Below are 16,361 nucleotides of genomic sequence, written 5' to 3'. Positions count from 1 at the left end.
GAAGTTTTTGAGGAAGAAAAGAAGAAGTATTTTTTTTTTTTTTTTAGACTTTAGAAACTCAGAAGCCGATCAAATATCGGGTCAAATATCGGTGGCCGATGTCCGATATTCAGTTTTAAGGCCGATACCGATAGGGGGCCGATTATATCGTGCATCCCTAGTTTAGTGTGGTTTTAAATAACTAAAAAGAAACACATATTTTGGGTTATAGAGTGATATGTAGGGCCCTATAATTTCCGCGATCACGGAATCGCGGACGGAATTGCGGAATTGTCAAATTAACGCGGAATTTCTACATTTGACATGAAATTCTGTTTTTGTTTGGGAGAAATAATATAGAGGGGAAATGCACACCAGGGGACGCAAATCTGGGCGACACGACCCTTCCCGCTCCGTCATTTCCGCTCACCCTCCCCCATCAAAACATTGAAAAAATGGCGAAGCGGCTCTCCACAGCTCCGCTTTCGACAAAAAAGTTGAGAAACGCTTACATACTTGCTGTATTTTGCGTTGTTTTTATGTACTTATGTACTGTATGAAAAATCTGATTCTTTATGAAATACTTTATAATTCTGAAATTGAGAGGTCCTATTTTATTTTTTTACTTGAAAAAGCTAATGGAGACTTTTATTTATAACCATTGGTTCATAACCCTTAATATGTTGTTAGTACTTAGAGTGCAGTGTTATGTTGCATCATGCAGTAAAAGTACTGAGTAAATGGGTTTTTTTACCTCAATAAATTGAAGATCATTCCTATTTTATTTGTGTACATTTTAATCATTAACATTAAAAGCACAACATTTTTTACGACTGAAATGACAGTAAAGGGTAAAAAAACTGAATTCGCAAAAATTACAACGGAAAAAGCTGAATTTTCAAAAATTAAAACGGAGAAAACGGAATTTGGGAAAAAATAAAACAGATTTTATAGGGCCCTAGATATGGGACTTGTCAACTGATGCATCAAAGATTTAAAGCTTTCCAGTTGCAAGATATGCCTGATAGCCTCATCAGATTCTAGCAGGAAGCAAATATAGTACTCCAATACTTAATTCCACCTTAAAAAGAGTGGGAGGGGAATGAAAGTTGTAGGGAAATTGCTTTTCCAATGGTTGCATTTCCGAATTCTCCCGAGTGGTGCCTGACTTTACAAGAGTGAATAAAGTGAATGTGATTGGTCGTTTATCAAGAGGGCGGGATTGTTGTGGCGGAAGGTTCGCAAGCAAGTTTGGTTGTGGCCGGTTTGTCGGAAGCATCTTGCTAACCAGTTAGCAACTTAGTGCTCCTGATCTAAAGCCCACCTGCCACAGTGTACCACCACGGCGACCAGGTCGTACATCCGGTCGGGGTTGGTGGCGTCCCCAGACGTATTGAAAAGCCGAAGCTCCAGAGGGAAGACGACCCGATAGGACAGCTTGGTGTAGCGGTGCAGCTGGTCCATGTACTTGAATCTCTTTAGGTGGAGGGCGAGGATCATCGGCAGCTTTTTTACCCTCATTCTGGGGAAAAGGAAGGCAATATATGAAACAAAAACAATGACACATTCCTGCTGTCTGAGTACTTGTGATTTTGCATGCTTTATTAAAAAAAACAAAGACAAAAAAAGAGAAAAAGGCAGACAAATGTGTTTTTGAATAAAAGCATAAAGAAGAACCTAAAACCTCTGATCTACTCAAGGCTAAACCTTTCAGAACCAACCATGACGAAGCATCACAGTTCCAGAGCAACCAGAGGTAAGCAGCCCCACCCCGCCCATTTATTCAGCTGCGCCACAAATACTCTTCCTCTCATGCAAAGTGCAGTCTCTGCCGATAATAATGGACGTCACTTGGTGCACTTAGCAGGTTCTCAGGTAAAAAATACATGCAGGAGCATTTCAGAAGATGCACTGAACAGTTTGTAAACCGCAGAAAGCTAAAAATGTCTCATAAAGGGAAGTCAGTGGAGCAGCTCAGATAAAACTGCGTCCGACAGGCGAATAAGTTCTCAGAATGTAACAGGAAGGGCCTGACCTGCTGCTATGGTGACGTTAAGATGTGGTTGCAGTGGTGATCTCTAATGGAACAAAGTATAAACACATATGTTCTCTGCAGAATGGGCTCGTGCTACAGACTAGAGAGAAACAGCAGCTCTGCAGGAGCTCAGAAAGATCACATGACATCCTTCTTTTTATAAACGTGAGATTATGCTGCATTTATTACTTTAGGTTTTACACATTTCTTATCATTATTAAGCTGCAGGTATAAAACAAGAAGTCAATATAGGACAAAACTTCTCTTTATCTAAAATAAGATTGAGGTTTTACTCAGATCCAAAAGAAAAAATGCCACTAGATGCATTTGTCATCGTATGAATGTGAGAAATAAAAAATGATGATGTCACCTACCTTTTCTGGGCTTCCTGCTTGCTGCGGCATTGCTCACAGTAGTATTTATACTCGCTGCATAACGTCTCTGTGTTGCTGAAGCCCCTGTTGAGTTCAAACACAGAAATATACATTTTAAATGAAGTTTTTTTGCAGGATTAATCGGTTTTGGTCAGGTTTAGTGGATAAAAAGCAGGATAACCTGAGACAGTGCGTGATTGAAGTGTTCTGCTCCACGTCCACCGATAGATCCAGGAAGTCTTCGTCTTTACTGCTCACCTGCAACATATTGTGGGGAAGCAGAGGACAGGCGACTTTGGTCAAACGTTCGTCCTCCTTTGTACAACGTGGAATTCTTTATGCGAAGAAGTGGCGCCACTCACGGCTTCGCAGTTGAGGCAGCGCGTCTCGTTGGTCAGCGTTCCCTGGAAGATCTCATGGACCCAAGTCTGCTGCGTCTCCTTTCCACCCTCGCTTTCTCCTCCCTCTCCTCCTCCTGTTCCTCCTCCGCTCCCGTTCTGCACCAGTTTTCCGTTCTGCTGACGCTCCTGGCCCTTCTCCTCCTGGAGGAGGTCTGCGATAGTGTTGAGGAGGTAGTTGAGGAACTCGTGGGCGTCCTGCTGCATGTAGTTGTCGAACAACTCTGAGAGGGAGAGATGTGAACACCACATCTATATCTGCAATAACTTGTGCAATAACAAATGTCCAATCACTCTTAAATACGCTGTGCAATAATACTGTTAAACAAGAGACTTCACCATTGTTTTATATATATATATATATATATATATATATAAAACTGAAGGCATCAAAACTATGAATTAACACGTGGAATTGTATACTTAACAAAAAAGTGTGAAACAACCGAAAATATGTCATGTGTTAATTCACAACTTTGATGCCTTCAGTGTGAATCTACAATTTTCACTGTCATTAAATTTAAGAAACGCTTTGAATAAGGTGTGTCCAAACTTTTGGTCTGTACTAGAAATCTTAGAAATGAAGGCTATTCCATGCAAGAAATTGCTAAAAAATTGAACATTTCCTATAACGGTGTGAACTACTCCCTTCAGAGGACAGCACAAACAAGCTACTGCGGGTACTATTTAATGAAGATGCCAGTTGGGGACCTATGAGGCGTCTGTTTCTCAAACTAGAGACTCTAATGTACTTATCTTCTTGCTCAGTTGTACAACGCGGCTTCCCACTTCTTTTTCTACTCTGGTTAGAGCCTGTTTGTGCTGTCCTCTGAAGGGAGTAGTACACACTGTTGTAGGAAATCTTCAATTTCTTAGCAATTTCTCACATGGAATAGCCTTCATTTCTAAGAACAAGAATAGACTGTCGAGTTTCAGATGAAAGTTCTCTTTTTCTGGCCATTTTGAGCGTTTAATTGACCCCACAAATGTGATGCTCCAGAAACTCAATCTGCTTAAAGGAAGGTCAGTTTTGTAGCTTCTGTAACGAGCTAAACTGTTTTCAGATGTGTGAACATGATTGCACAAGGGTTTTCTAATCATCAATTAGCCTTCTGAGCCAATGAGCAAACACATTGTATCATTAGAACACTGGAGTGATAGTTGCTGTAAATTGACCTCTATACAACTATGTAGATATTGCACCAAAAACCAGACATTTGCAGCTAGAATAGTCATTTACCACATTAGCAATGTATAGAGTGTATTTCTTTAAAGTTAAGACTAGTTTAAAGTTATCTTCATAGAAAAGTACACTGCTTTTCCTTCAAAAATAAGGACATTTCAATGTGACCCCAAACTTTTGAACGGTAGTGTATATATATATATATTTTTTTCTCCTTTTGCACCTTCTTTTTGACCATTGACCTGGACTGCCAAGTGAATTTCTCCACTGTGAGATCAATAAAGTCAATCAATCAATCTGATTTTTATCTGCTTTTACAGAATTGTTAGTAAGAGCTTAAAGAACTTTAATCCAAAATGAGGTTTAGGAGACAGACTGATGACATCCCTGGGTTATTGGCAAAGCGTCTCATTCCTTTCATTTGCCTCCTTCTCCATAATTAAACGGACAATATTACTTCCTCAGCTGGGGGATTAACTTCTCAGCTGATATCCTTCTCCTCATCTCCATCCTTTTTAAGCTGTTTGCTTCCATGAACTCCTCTGCCATGAAAGGAAGTTTCTTTCAATGACTTCATATCTTTGTACTAAAGACTTGGTGCTGTGCTAAATGCCTCCCACTGAGAGTACAGGAAGCCCAGCACTCCGACATCAGCTGAACATTGCAGATCTGCTACATAAATATTCAACTCAAAATGAAAGGAAATAATTATTCTCCATCTCCTGCCCCCCTACCGTTTTCCTTCCTTAGCCGGGAAATAAATTTCTTGGGAGGGATGACGCCGACTTTCTTCTTCTGGGTGGCGATGCTGTTGAAGAGGTCCGCCAGGCAGGTGAGGAGGGACTCCTTCCGCCGAGGCTGCACCTGAAACCATCAGCAGGAGTTAACATCCTACAATTATGGTTTTAACAAACGAGAACTCTGTTCTTCAGGATAGCTTCTGTGTTTCTTGTTTTTAGGTAATTTGTACCTCAGCGAGGCTTGTCAGGTTTAAAGCATCATTAATGCACTTAGAGCCCCCTCCATTTTCCACTTATGAATGAAAAAAAAAACTTTAATACTGAATATTTAAATGCTGAACAATTTGACCCTTTTCTAACATCCCAGCTGCAGGAATATTACTGTCAGTGTTTTCTGTTCTTTAAAATTATTGTTTCATCTCATATTTCTATGTATCAAATGGCCTTTTCCGCATTAAAATGATCAGAATACAATTATTGATCACTTAACATACAGTTATGTGGACAGATGTTTACTCAATACACTTTATAAAACATTTTTTCCAATTTAATGCTTTTAATCACTGTCTAAACCAGCTTAATCTTGACTGAGCAGACTAATTTTCAACTTAAACAATCCCTTTTTCTAGGTAGACTATGAGAAAATTGTTTAATGTTAAATATTTCTTTTATATATTCTGTTAATTAGGTTGGTTTACCCCGAATAAACGGCTTATGGTTGGTTTGAATAATCTAAAGCCTGATGCCTTCATGCTGAATCCAAAGTTAAGTCAGGGACCAAACTGCTGACCAGCATCCCATCTCCTCTCCTTCAGCCGTCTAGATCTGCGCTTTCACACTCCAGGCCAGGAGGTGACGATAATGCAGACGTGTAAATTATTGTTTACTAGGGCTAAAATTACCAGTTTTATCCTGATACAATCGCTGTTTCTCAATTCACAAGAACGCGAGTACGGACTTGTGTCCTCGCCAATAGAGACTGACACGGGAGTGGATTTTCACTCCTGTCCCGTCCCACTCCCACAGAAAAAAATTGTGTCCCGTCCCGTTCCCGGGCCAGAGTAGAAATCTAAATCCTGTCCCGTCCCACTCCTGGTGAAATTACTCCTATTCCCATCCTGCTCCCATTCAGAATGACTCCAACTCCTGCACCACTCCCATTGTTTTTTTTTTTAGCGCGGGTGAAAAACTCAGAGTGGAAGCACTGTTGGTTTTGTTGGGTCGTGTAGTTTTTTTGACTCGCATTATAGTGTAGGCTTCAAGGAAAAAAAACTAGAAAATGGAGGCGCCAGTACTGGATTTTTTTTCCCTTTCCATTTTATTTTGTTTTTTTGGCATCGATCCTAGTTTTTTTTTAGTCATTATTGGTTTGCTCCCGCCCCCGTCTGCTCCCGTTAATGTTTAATCCTGTACCGTCCCAATCACGTGATCGTTACTAATACTGACTCCCATCCCACGGGAATCCCGAAACCCGTGGGATTCCCGAAAAAATGTCATTCTCTACTCGCCAAGTATGTTCTAGATAAGAACACAAGAAAGTATGGACTTTGAATGAACTGGGGGGGGGGACACAGAATAAATATGACTCAATTTGAACTTAGAAGTAAACTTATGACGTCACCACACGCTCGGCTCATCTGGAGCTGCATTCCACCTCCTGTTATTTATAGTGTCTAGATAATAATAAATTCTTACTTTTTTCATTTAGTGGGTAAATAATAATTAACAAAGTCAGATAAACAAACATGAACATTTTGCCAAAAATAACAAAAAACAACCAAAATCGTCATCAGAGCCAGCGTTACTTCACGCACGGCTATGAGAGAGGGCTGCCGCAGACGGGCTAACATTAGCCTTGGCTGAGGTAAGCCTCGGAGCTCCGCTGGTTGCAGCGGTCTTCTCAACATCGGAATATTTTTTTTTAATTACGCACTAAATCAGTAAATGGACCATATAGTGATGCTTAAAAGTATAATATTCTCCCCTCAAATGATCTTAAAAACATACTTTTGTAGAACAACAGCAACAGAAAAGAGAACTTATAACTTAAAGGAGGAGCGAGAACAACATTCGTGGACTTTGTCCGCTTATGTTCTTGTGATTTGGAACAGTAGTGGGGCTGAGGCTAAACACGTTTCACGAGCACACGAGAACGCACAAGTACGCATATTGAGAAACAGCCATTATCTTATTGATTAGTTTGGATGGCAGCACTATGTTTGGCGACATTATAAGCCTGTCACAACAATATCAATAACGTAGCTATAGTCCAGCTCACAGCCTTTGGGCTACATGTAGTTTTTAAATACTCATATTGGGCGTGCAGGTGGCGCAGTGGTTAGCGTGCATGACCTATGTACAGAGGCCCTAGTCCTCGACGCAGGCAACCCAGGTTTGAAGGCTTCCTGTGGTCCTTTGCCACATGTCTCTCTCATACCCCTTTCCTGTGAGCCTACTATTGAATAAAGAGCCACTAGTGCCAAAAATATATATATAACGTTTTTAGCATCCTCTGGGGAAGCTAACACTAAAGTCAGCGAAAGATCACTTTACAAATCCAAGTCATTTCGACTGAGTCTCTTGCTGCAACAATTTTCATTTAGAAATAAAATAAACCCATGCCGTCTTCGGGATATGGCCATCTAGAACTATCAGCTGCCTCAACCATTAAGAGAGCAAATATGTGCATTTGCACTTATTAATAATTCAAAATAAAATAAAAAATAGATTAAACTCACATTAAACTCCTACTTTAGTCTGCTGTGTTTTTTTTTTCCTTTCACATCATCAATTTCTGATTAAAAACAATCAAACAGAAGAGCTGTGCTAGTTTATAACAGGTGGTAAATTTCCCATTCATTCCTCAAACCCTTCCTCTTTAAAAATAGCTTTATTTGAAGCAAAGCACGCCTCTTGTCCAGCAAATCAGCTGCATAGTTTCTGTATCTCCTGCTGGTATTTTGACAGCTGTTTTAAGGACTCCATATTAAACCTTCTGACATCAAGGATTCCCAGCTGCTAGCTAACAAGTTTGAGGTAATCCCTCCTAGTTTCCTATTCAACACTCACCTTATAAGCCAGGACCTTCTCTCTGAACGGTCGGCAGAAATATAGAGCCTGAAGCACAGAGTTACAATAGCAGGTGTTTCCAAACTACATGAGAGGAAAACAAACAATGGAGACAGAAAATACGGGTTTTATAAGCATCCATTCCTCCCAAATGAAGCACAGCTGTCGCTGCATGAACATGTGATAGTTAATATAAAGCCTGCTGTGTTTGTGGTGAGCCGACTTCAGACACACTTACATTGACTAATCCAAAGTAGTGTTCATTAACAGGAAACTGTTCTGGTCCGATCTCCTTTTCCAAGGCAGAGGCATTGGCGCCCTGGAGAGAAAAAGAAACAAACACAGAATTAATGTTTTACTGAGTTGTTTTTTGTTTGTTTTTTATCACAGGACAAAGGAACAACCAAAGACAGGATGAGTTTTAAACCCTTAAAAGTGCTCCAAACACAAATAAAAATGCCCAGTTTTATCAGTTTTATTTGTTCTTGTTTCTGCTCTGCTGGAACCACAGAACAATTCTTTCATTGCAGGTGTTTTTTGTTTTTTTTTACTCATTTTATTTCTTCATTATGTGCACATTTAAAATTATTTCAGAATGAATAACCACAATTGTGATTAAATATCTAAACTGTTTTGAGAGCATTTCAAATAAGATTGATCCCAACAAAAGGCAAAAAAGGCGTTAAATTCTGCAACAACATTATATCTATCAATCACTTGCATCGAAGAACACAAAGAAAACATTTAGGCTACATTCACACAGCAGCCTGAAGTGACCCAAATCCGATTTATTTGCCCTTAAGCGACCTGTATCTGATCTTTTTGTTTTGAACAACTCAGATCTGATTTTTCCCAATGCGACCCAGGCCACTTGGCTGTGTGGTCCTGAATCCGATACGAATCTTTATCTTTGTAAATGCGACCTGTGTCTGAACAGCTAGGTCACATTCATCCGAGCTGAATGCCATTAATACCCGACATAAGTCACTATTCTGTGTCTTGCTACGCAGAAGGAGAAAAACAACAACCATGACGGATGGGGATGCAGAGAGTAGTTTCTATATTGAAAAGATTGTGTTTTTAAGCTTGGGAACGATCACTAGATACGCTCCGGCACTACCATCAACGTTCACTTCCTTAAACACATCACGCACTGGCTTGTGACATCATTGCGTCCTCTACTGTGCATGCGGGACACCTGCGTTGTATGAATGCAGTTCATACAGAAGATCACATACAAGTCGCATTTATTTGGAAATTTGAACGGCAATGCAAAAAAAAAAAAATATTGGATTTCACAAAAAAAATAAATAAATAAAATGGAATTGAGCATTAAGGCTTCAACCAAGATCTGCAACATTCAGTCCCACCCAGAGTATTAGATAAGAAGCTGTCTGGTTTTGTGGTTCAGTGGAAGTTTTCTACACACATCAATTTCAAACGGATGGTATCGGCCAATATTTACAGCCAGGTATCGGGTATCGGTAGGGATGGGAATTGAAAACCAGTTCCTGTTCAGAACCGGTTACGTGTTCCAATTTCATGGCACCGTTTGGCAGCTCGCTTAACGGTTCTCTTAACGGTTCCAGGCAGCACCAGAGCCTAGCGCTGGGCAGCACAACTTACATCACTTTTTTCTACACAAGTTACGCATACAACATTCAGTAAACAGGTATGACGTGACCAGACGTAAGTCTAGAAAAGCAAAAAAATAAGAAAATAAAAGATGGCGTCCCATCAGATAAAGCAACCAAAAGTTTGGCTTCATTTTAAGGAAGAGAAAGATGGCAACAAGGCGCTTTTGCAATCATTGCAAAGTGGCAATTACATCCGCGGGAGGAAATATATCCAACATGCAGAAACACCTGCGCACACAACATGGCATACATTTTAATGAATGCCATGTTTTTGATGCCTTCTGGAAAGAAGCTAAAGTTACGACCAGCATGGAAGGCAACTCTGGTGGTAAGTAGCTAGTTTTATATCACTGGCTGTGCTTAATGTGGTTCCTAGTAAATCATATGCCATTTCTAGTAATAAACCAGTTTCCTGCCTCTCTTTGGGATTATTAAACATGCTACGAAGTTGCTCCGCACTTCAGGGAGCGAGAGAAAGTTGACGCTCGTTTATTTAAATCAGGGGGAGATGTGTTTATTTCCCGAAATTGTACAGTAATGCTTTTTCATTAAACGGATCCCTTCTCCATCAGATTTAGATGCCTGTGAGGAGACGGGTAGCCTGGCTGGCTCAGAGGCTTGCAGCTCGCGTTCACTGCCTTCTGTTTTGCGGAGGCACGCAAAAATAGAATGTCCCAGGAGAAGTTTTATTGTAAACAGAATCGATAAGAGAATCGACAATTAATCGAATCATTTCACAGTATCGATAAGGGAATCGGAATCGTGAAAATCTATTATAAATTCCCAACACAAGGCATCGGGGCCAAAAATGGCATCATCGCAACCCTTATTTATAATACGGCCTCAGGGATGCTAAAAAAGGCAGGAAGTCAAAGCTTTATTTTAAAAATTCTGGTTTAACATGCTGCTACATCTTTATTAACTGTTCTTTGGCGGCCATGGTGTCCATAAGCTTTCTAAGGATGTATAACATGTCTATACTGGTAAAAGTTTAATCGGCGTTATCTTCAAACGTACTGTTGTGTTGTGTTTAATGTAAATATGCACAACGGAGCACCAGCGATCGAGTGCATGTTAAAAGGTTATAATAAGTAGGGAAAAAATATATGAATAAAAAAATATACCGGTATAGTAAAGAAATTGTCTTTCGAATTAAAAAATTAAAAAACAAAATGGAGATTTTATTTTAAGGCCATATCGCCCAGCCATACCTTGACATCCATAGAAAGAAATTAACAAAACGCAAACGTCAAGATACACAAAAGCAAAAAAACTTTGCCTTTTAGGGGGAGCTGACAAAAAAAAAAAAAGATTAAAAAGGTTGGTTAAAAAAGGAGCTGAAAAACGCACCAAGACATTAATCATTAACACCGTCAATGCTGGTTTGAAGTGACAGATTGGCAATGAGTCACTAAACGTAAAAGGTTAGAAATGAAAATGAGCAGAAGCATCAAACCCACAGAGCTTCACATTTAAAGGTTTCTTTAAGGACATAAGTGGTTCATAAACCACAATGTTTTAAGTGTGCACTGAACACCTTAAACTGTTTTCTTTAACACTTTTACTAACGACAGAATGCCGTTTCACTAACAGCAAACTGGTTATTCTCTAAGGACATCCCATAGGCCTTCGACAGGCTGCTCAGCCGTGTTTAAAACCGTCTCAAGTGTGAGAAAAACAGAAACACCCACAGCAGATGAACCCTTCCTGTGGTAGGACTCTTTCTTTTACTTTTAAAACATAAACCAAGATAAAAGTTTGTTAATTTTTTTTTTAATCAGTCTCAAAGCTGCACTAAACTGATTAAATTCACAAGGATGCTTTATTGCACACTGCAGGACAGTGGGCTGAAAAAAAAAACTCCTACCTGTTCCCTTCAACTACAGTACGGAAAAATCCGCCTTTTAAGACGTTTTTCATGAGCGGCCATGACTTGGAAAGCTAATGAAGTGCCGCCTATCATAATAATGAGTGGAGAGCTCATATCAGCCTGTTGAAAAAGAACAGACAATTTACTATAAATCTATAAATAACTTATAACATCTTATACATATCAACACATCAATATTTAATTTAATATGTGCTTTAAATCAAAAAAGACATTCTTTCTGGACAATATTGTGCTGTTTATTTAGCTCCGTTTGCAACAGTGTGACACAAGCATAACATGCTTATTTTGGGACGTTAATTAATCATACTATCTGCTTAAAAGGCCAGCCTGCAGTCAGCAGCTTAACACAGAGGACACACATAGAATACCTGTGGTTATCTTTACTACTTTTCTATTTTCTTGCTTAAAACAAATAGAAATTATGTTGTTTGGAAATTATTCTCCCTGTTCAAAAAAGGATATTGAGTTCTTGCTATAAACTGTTTATTCTGGCATGCAGGCTATGCTTTAAAACCAGAGCTGGACAACCTAGATCAGCTCATCTTTCAGATAAGAGCATCTGTGGGTGGTTAAGTTAGCAGATAGCACCACTAACTAACCTGATCAAATCCACTTACAATAGCTTTATTGGTTGTATTTGTGAAGCCTAGTAAGTACTTAGGAAGTCCTAACATTTCCAAATTTAAAAAAATTGTATAAATGGTATAGATATTATTATAAAATTATGAATATGTTATACTGAATTAGAGCAGAAAAGATTAATCTGATTAATCAGCAGAGAGATAATGGTCAACTTATTTAGTAATGGATTAATCGTTAACTGGAGTATAGAGACTCTAAAACATGCCTTTAGCTTGCAGAGCAACCCACTTAGAGCAGTTATTCTATCAAGATTGTGAAATAATATGCAATCTTTTTGCTTTAAGGTTAAAAAAAAAAAAATAAATTATCTGTCAATATGTCCTACCAAGAACTCCTAGAGGTAGAGTTTTAGTTTCACCCACTTAAATTCTGTAAAAACCTTTTACCGGTAATACCTGACTAATTATTGATTGAACAAAAAAAAAAAACAAAAACAGATAATTGATTAGCAAAATAATCTTTAGTTGCAGCCCTTTACTGAGAAAGGCCTCTTTTAAATCCAAAGGTTGTCATGATATTAAAATGTAAAACTCAGGAAAATATTCGATACTCAATACATTTGTTTGAGAAATACCAAATAATTAAAGGCATAAAACTCATTTTACAAGAAAAACTCTGCTTTTTTCAATCTCTTAAATAAACATGCTTTTCCCGCAGAATCAGATTGTAGTTAAACAGATTTACAAATAAATGTAAACAAATAGCCCACATATAACACAATTTGGTAACATTTTAAAGTGGTTTAATGTATTGTTTATTTAATGTGCGAGTAATCTAGAAATCTAAACTTTACTATAGAAAAATTATGCAAACAACCCTTGTATTTATTATCGATACTAGGGCGGGGCAATGAATTGCATTTGCAATATTATCACAATTATTAAAAGGCTGTTTTCAAATCGCAGAGGCACTCAATTATTAATCTCAATACATTTAACAAGAGTAAGACACTGCAGTTCTCATTCCAGCCCTTTAGTTAGCAGTAATACGATTAAAGTGGGTATGCCTCCGCGCAGAAGGGAAGACAGAGTTGCAGCTAGCACCTAGATTATTACGTTATAGTAAAAATGAGAACTTGTTTGTGCAAGTTAAAGAGTATTGACAAGCTTGACTTTAGACCAGCAAGTTTTCATGGTCATGAAAAAAACTGAAACCCTGGAGTAAAATATCAACATGCTTGTGCTTAGTGAAAAGCATTATCGCAACTAAATCGCAATATTGGTTGAAAATAATCGCAATTTTGATTTTCAAAAAAATCATCCAGCCCTAATCGATACCAGGACAAATTAGTATTGTATGCAGATACAGCGTTCCAGTATCGATACTTCTGAGAACCCTTTTAAAAACAATTTATTAATTAAAGTCGTAGGGAAGCGGCTGTTCCAACGGTTGCATATCCGAATTCTCCCCAGTGTTTCCCGACTTTACATGAGTGAATAAAGTGAATGTAATTGGTCGTTTATCAAGATGGCGGAATTGTTGTGGCAGAAGGTTCGCAAGCAAGTTTGGTTGTGGCCGGTTTGTGGGAAGCGTCTTGCTAACCAGTTAGCAACTTAGTGCTAGTAGGTTCCCAATGGGAAATTATATCTGTACCAAGTAGCACTAAATTGGTGACTTAGAAACGACACTGTCAAGGAACGCTATGGACAGCGGAAACATGCAAGAGGAGGAGAGTTTTGTGTCGGAGGTCGTGGATGAGTCTCCTCCGTCATACAATTTTTATTTAGGGGAGGAAAGTGGGGACAAAGATGCTATGGCCGGAAAAATTTGATTGACAGATAACCACTGATATATGATTGGCTGAATTTAGGTGTACAAGCTGACGTATAACTAACTGGCCTGCATAAGATAACGAAAGAAAAAAAAACACTATTTTGTTTAAATAGAATTGTTCAAAATTTTGGGACAATATCGTCTGATAAAGAGTACATTTATATACATATTTAAGCCAGAATTTCACTGCAGTTTTATAAATACAGGTTTATATTATGATTTTATTTAGCATTTAATTAAATTCATTACTAACTTCCGGGCAAAATATTTATGTTGTTTTATCAGAGGTGAAATGCATAAAATGCTCAAAGATTTAGTAATATCTTTTGTATTTTATAATCAGTTATTGTAGGGTCCATTTTTGAACAATTATTTCAAATAATTTCTTTTTTACTGAGGAGTTCTCATGGTAAAAGAAATGACCTGGTTTCTGAGTATAAATCCGCCTTTATATTACACTTTTGTTATTCCACCATGCTACGATATCAACATCAGCATTCTCCGAAATCCCAACAATATGTATATTACGTACACCCAAAAAAGATTTAATCTTCTATCGGTTTGTTCATTTGTGCTATAAAAACATGTTTTTTAGCCAGCTGACAGGCAGTTCTCAGCATCATTTGCAATGATAAGGCCAATTTATGCTGCTGATGCATAGCATATGCCGTCGTCAAGTCTGTCTCTGTGCGTGACCACGCCCCCCGTGCAGAGGTTCTGCAACCATCATCCCACACCTAAAAAAAATCCTGACTCCACGTCTGAAGGTCGCAAACCTGCACAGACCTCAAGCAGAAGTGCGCAGACAAAAAGCAGCTGTGATTGGTCCTTGATATGCCTTTCCGGCTGTCTGTGTGGTCGTCCTTCTCGATACGGTGCCGGGGCACGCCATTTTTAAAAACCGAGGAACAACTACAATGGACAACTACGACGAAAGGTTAATCGAGAAAGGTTCGCTCCATTAACAGAACCTGTTCCTCTTCGATGTCTAGCAACTCTAGATCCATCTCCGTGACTGTGATATCTTGCAGATGCACCATTGTTGTTTTGGAAGGTAAAACACTCCAGACGGTGCCGCTGAAGTTTTTGTGACCATCCGCCAAAGTTCTCATGAGTTCTCGAATAGGCTCCCCCTAGCGCTTTGGTGGGAAACTGCTGTGCATCCCTAAAAATTCCAGACCAACGGTGCAGAAACATAACAGCAAAACTGGTTTGTAACCAGACCCAAGCGACGTTTGATGTTGTAGAAGTCTAATCTGCCCTTTAGAATGTTTTAAGAGTTTCCTTAAATGGTGACAATTCAGAGTATTTGAAAAGGCCTAGTGATTAGGGCATAGAGGTTGGAATCCTGAGGTTGTGAGTCTGAAAACCACTTCCACAGCCTGCCACTCTGGGTCCCTGTGCAAAGACCCTAACGAGATTGCTCCCTAGGTGCCCCACGATGGCAGCCCACTGCTCCCCAAGAGGATGGGTTATTTCTCCAATGTGAGATCAATAAAGTTTTTTTATTGCTGACATGCTGATGAGGATTTCTATGTCTTTGAGGTGTGTGCTTCTTAAACAGGACCTCAGCACCCTATCTGGTTTAGAACACCTGTTCATTTTTTGTTGTTTTTATTTTCCCTGAAATCAGCTTTCTGTCAGCAAACTCGTTTTAGCTGAATCATTCAGGTATGAATCAATAATACCAATTTTTTCTGATTTACTCAGTTTCAGCTGCTTTGAACTGTGAACATCCTCTAATTCTTTCCATTGTCTCTCTTATATTTCTGCTATTTGGAGAAAAGGAGCAACTGTAAAACAAAAAAAAAACAGGAAGGAAAAAGTTTCATTTATATCTCACAGCAACTTTATCCCAGATAAGAACTCCAGCGGCTAGCAGGCTAAGCTAGCCGTTTGCCGACCACTTCGGTCAGTTTAAACAAACCAGAACTGGGATGGAGCTGCTCTCTGCTCCTCACACACACACTAACGGCCCAGTTCCCTCTCTAAACAGCACCGTGTTCTGGGTTCGGAGAGCCTGACTTGACCCGAACAACTTTCTGGGAACACTGTGTTATCATCATGTTGGCTAACAAACAGGCTAGCAGGAGAAGCAGGACAGATAACTACCAGCATGAGAGCAGAGCTTTGCAGACCGGACAGCCACCGGTCCCGGCCTAACAACCAGCTCGGACCTGCTTACCATCGTACAAATCGAGGCGATCTTTCGGACTGTCATCAGTATTTCCATCCGTGCGCCGCCATGTTGGACCGAACCCCTGTGTTAAAATGATTAGAGCCGCTGCGGCTGCAGAGAGTTCCGGGAGGGCGAGTCGAACCTGCCTGCTCCCCCTATCAGGACTGTCAAAGTAAAGCAGCACGGGATTTCAGCGAGTGTTTCCGGTGTGACCTTTCAAAATAACACGAAACATGGCAAAAACTTGGAAATAACAAAGCAACGACAAAAAAAAAAAAAACAAAAAAAAAAAAACATACTATTTTAGGCTGCCATTTTAAAGACATTTAATGCATTGGTTCGTATTAGTTGTTCTTGTCTTTGGGCCATTATGTGAATAATTAATATTTGATAATATTCAAATATGCCCCCCCCCCCCAAAAAAAAAGAAAATAATAATAATAATAATAATAATAATAATA

The 16,361-nt window shown here is 39.2% G+C and overlaps 1 protein-coding gene across 1 annotated transcript in view; it reads right to left on the bottom strand.

Moving 5' to 3' along the window:
• LOC107091510 (ubiquitin carboxyl-terminal hydrolase 12-like) overlaps positions 1 to 16,056 on the bottom strand; it is a 21,004-nt gene extending 4,948 nt beyond the window's left edge. The window contains exons 1-8 of the mRNA XM_015385476.1: positions 15,907 to 16,056; positions 8,017 to 8,097; positions 7,779 to 7,862; positions 4,704 to 4,833; positions 2,751 to 3,010; positions 2,570 to 2,646; positions 2,389 to 2,472; positions 1,304 to 1,501 (exon numbers count right to left, since the gene is read on the bottom strand). Coding sequence (XP_015240962.1) covers positions 1,304 to 1,501; positions 2,389 to 2,472; positions 2,570 to 2,646; positions 2,751 to 3,010; positions 4,704 to 4,833; positions 7,779 to 7,862; positions 8,017 to 8,097; positions 15,907 to 15,954 — 962 coding nt within the window. The 5' untranslated portion in view covers positions 15,955 to 16,056. The remainder of the gene's footprint in view (positions 1 to 1,303; positions 1,502 to 2,388; positions 2,473 to 2,569; positions 2,647 to 2,750; positions 3,011 to 4,703; positions 4,834 to 7,778; positions 7,863 to 8,016; positions 8,098 to 15,906) is intronic.
• Positions 16,057 to 16,361: the final 305 nt, after the last annotated feature.

This window comes from Cyprinodon variegatus, unplaced genomic scaffold, assembly GCF_000732505.1.
Source record: "Cyprinodon variegatus isolate N-32 unplaced genomic scaffold, C_variegatus-1.0 Scaffold341, whole genome shotgun sequence".
Lineage (NCBI taxonomy): Eukaryota > Metazoa > Chordata > Actinopteri > Cyprinodontiformes > Cyprinodontidae > Cyprinodon > Cyprinodon variegatus.
Note: the sequence above shows the minus strand (reverse complement) of the source record. Positions and strands in the feature narration are given on the sequence as shown.